This window comes from Corvus brachyrhynchos, unplaced genomic scaffold (genome assembly GCF_000691975.1).
Source record: "Corvus brachyrhynchos isolate BGI_N302 unplaced genomic scaffold, ASM69197v1 scaffold3, whole genome shotgun sequence".
NCBI classification, from domain to species: Eukaryota; Metazoa; Chordata; class Aves; order Passeriformes; family Corvidae; genus Corvus; species Corvus brachyrhynchos.
This window is the reverse complement of record NW_008237619.1, coordinates 1,799,938-1,802,937: the sequence shown is the minus strand read 5'-3', so window position 1 is coordinate 1,802,937 and position 3,000 is coordinate 1,799,938. Positions and strand designations below refer to the sequence as shown.

Here is a 3,000-nt window from a genome sequence, read left to right as displayed (position 1 = left end):
AGTGAACCGGGCCACGCTGAAGGCACTCATCAATCACCTCTTCCGGTATGGCATCCACCCGCTGGGCACTGACCTCTCCACTGTGGGGTCCTGGGGGGCTCTGGGATGTGGGGAAGCCCTCATCCTTTGGCTCATGTCCCCAGCAAGGAAAGGAGAGGAGTTTGGGGTCAAGCTGTGCCTGATGCCAAGCATCATGTCCTGCGTGGGGGTTGAAGGAGGGGTCCCGGGGGGGCTGTGGGGCAGGAATTTTAACAGAGTTCCCCACAGGGTCCAGTGCTTCTCTGGGGAGAACCAGATGAACACACACAACCTGGCCATTGTCTTTGGGCCCACACTCTTCCAGACGGATGGGAAGGACTACAAGGCAGGACGTGTGGTGGAGGACCTCATCAGCCACTATGTGCAGATCTTTAATGTAGGTTCACCCCTGGGTCGCAGCATGTGGGCATTCACAGGGAATGCAGAGGTGGAAGGAGGAGGAAGTCGGGTCTGCTCTGTCTGCAGACTTCTTGCTTTGGAGACAAGGGGAGAGAGGACCATACCTTTTCAAACCCTGGAAACCTGAAGCCTGGAGCCACGATGGTCTGGTCAGCCCTGATGGCTTCTCTTCCCTGGCAGGTCAATGACCAAGAGATGAAGAAGCAGCAGGACGAAATCACAGCCATCATGAAGATGCGGGAAGCATCATCCAGTGGAACACAGGTGGGTTCTGGACATGCAGACCTCTTCTTCTGGGGCCCCCCGTGTCTACTGTATCATCTCCTGGACATTCCCTGGGCAGGGGATGTCCACACTGGTGGGGGGGATTTCGCCCACACATGGGAAGCAGTGGGTTGAAGCACTTTACTGTTGCCCTCCAGCAAGCTGGGGACTTCATCTGCACTGTCTACCTGGAGGAGAAGAAGACAGAGACAGAGCAGCATGTCAAGGTGAGCAGTTGGGCAGAGGGTGAAGAGGGGACAGGGGTCCCCTCGTTGTATGTCCAAGCCTCTGTAGTGGCATGGAGACTCACGCTGAGCTGGCACCTCTGTGGTGTGAGGATGGAAGGGCCCTGGGCACTGACTGATGGAGACTTGCCCCCTGCCTCTCAGATCCCAGCCACGATGACAGCTGAGGAGCTCACCTTCGAGATCCTGGACCGACGGAAAATTGTTATGAAGGAGAAGGACTACTGGAGCTGCTTCGAAGTGAATGAGAGGGAAGAGGCAGGTTGGTGCAGGGGCATGAGGGTGGTGATGAGGGCGAGAGAGATGGAGATGGGGATGATGTTAGGGACGGAGATGGGGCTGCAGATGGGGATGAAGTTAGAGATGGGAATGAAATGGGGATGAGGATGGAAAAAGTGATGGACAGAGTGATGCAGGTATGGGGATGGAGATGCAGATGGAGATGGGAATGGATATAGGGATGGGTATGAAAAATCTCTCCTTGTGATTGCACCATGGAGCAATCTGGGATTGAGCACAGCTGCTCACCACATCCAGTTCGCACATGGCCGAGTACTGCAGATGGGCTGGAGTTTGGGCCAGGATGTCCATCTGTATCCTTTGGAGTTCAAGTGCCTTTGAAGTTTGATGGGGAGAGGTGTCCAGGTTCTCTAGCCACCAAAGGGAGCAGCCCTAAGTTGCCTGTAGGCGGCAGCAAGGGAGAGATCAACAGGAGCAGGATGAGACCCTGGTCCGGCCTGTTGGTGCCTTGAGCTCCTGCTGCCAGTGGGTAGGGGTCAGTCTCTTCTAGGTGACAAGTGACAGGACAAGAGGAAATGGCCTCAAGTTATGCCAGGGGAGGTTTAGGTTGGATATTTGAGAAAATTCCTTCAATGAAAGAGTTGTCCGGCCCTGGCACAGGCTGCCCAGGGCAGTGGTGGAGTCACTGTCCCTGAAGGGATTGACAGGACATCTAGATGTGGCACTTGGGGACATAGTTTAGTGCCAAGACCGAGGCAGACCCTCAGGACACAAGTGTGACACTCTCTGGATGGGAGCTGGCCCAGGGGACACTGCCTGAGACCTGCCTGTGCCCTGACTGACAGAGCGGCCCTTGCATTACTCGGAGAAAGTTCTGCCCATCCTGCACTGCCTGGGGACAGAGAGTTACCTGGTGGTGAAGAAGCAGATGTCCATGGAGAATATGCTCCTCTACCTTGGTGAGAGGCAGGGGCCATGGTCTGGGCAGGGAGAGAAGGAAGGGGATGGGGTGGGGTGGGACGGGATGGGATGGGGATTGGACATGGATGGGGATGTGGAGTGGAGGGGAGGGGATGGAGAAGGGGATGGGAATGGGGAAGAGGATGGGATAGGCTGGGATGGGATCTGTGCAAGTAGGAACCAGCTCAGTTAGCATGTGACTTGGAGCCCCCTGATACGGTGTCATGGCCAAATGCTGTGCCTGGTGCAGAGGGGAGGCTGGTCCTGCCTGTCCTGCCTGGCCTGGGAGTTGAGGGGCAGTGCCAGGGCTCCGCAGCAGCTGGAGGGCTGCTGTGATGGGGGCGAGGGTCTGGCTGCGCCCTCCTTGGGGGGCCTGACCGGCCCCTGGGGGGCCAGAGCCACTCAGGCATGTGCCTCTAGCCAGCAGAGTGGGTGACTGCAAGCATGGCATGATGAAATTCCGGGAGGAGAGGAACCTGCTGGGGCTTGGGCTGAGCACTGGCTTCCACGATCGCTACTTCATCCTCAACCACTCCTGGCTGCGCCTATACAAGGAAGTGCGGGTGAGCCCTGCCTCCCACCCTGGCCCTTCCCCTTCCCCTGGCCTTCCTTGGCCCTTCCCTGCCCTGCCCTTCCTTGACCGGCCCTGCCCTGTCCTGCCCTGCCCTGCCCTGCCCTGCCCTGCCACACTGTGGCTGTGTGGGGATTCCCTGATGACACCGGACCCATGTGGGCTGGCATTGCTCGGGCAGTGCAGGCAGCCATGAGTAATGTGAGCAGTTCCGGAGCTGGCCCCAGAAGTGCTGTCACCCAGACCTGGAGCAGATGCCAGAGCTCCTGGTCAGTGGCAGGG

The 3,000-nt window shown here is 58.0% G+C and overlaps 1 protein-coding gene across 1 annotated transcript in view; it reads left to right on the top strand.

The window, feature by feature from the left end:
- Window positions 1-3,000, top strand: part of ARAP1 (ArfGAP with RhoGAP domain, ankyrin repeat and PH domain 1) — a 38,445-nt gene that overhangs the window by 28,461 nt on the left and 6,984 nt on the right. The window contains 7 exon segments of the mRNA XM_017731637.1: window positions 3-45; window positions 268-415; window positions 619-702; window positions 861-929; window positions 1,092-1,209; window positions 2,033-2,146; window positions 2,568-2,710. Of these exon segments, the coding sequence (XP_017587126.1) occupies window positions 3-45; window positions 268-415; window positions 619-702; window positions 861-929; window positions 1,092-1,209; window positions 2,033-2,146; window positions 2,568-2,710 (719 nt within the window).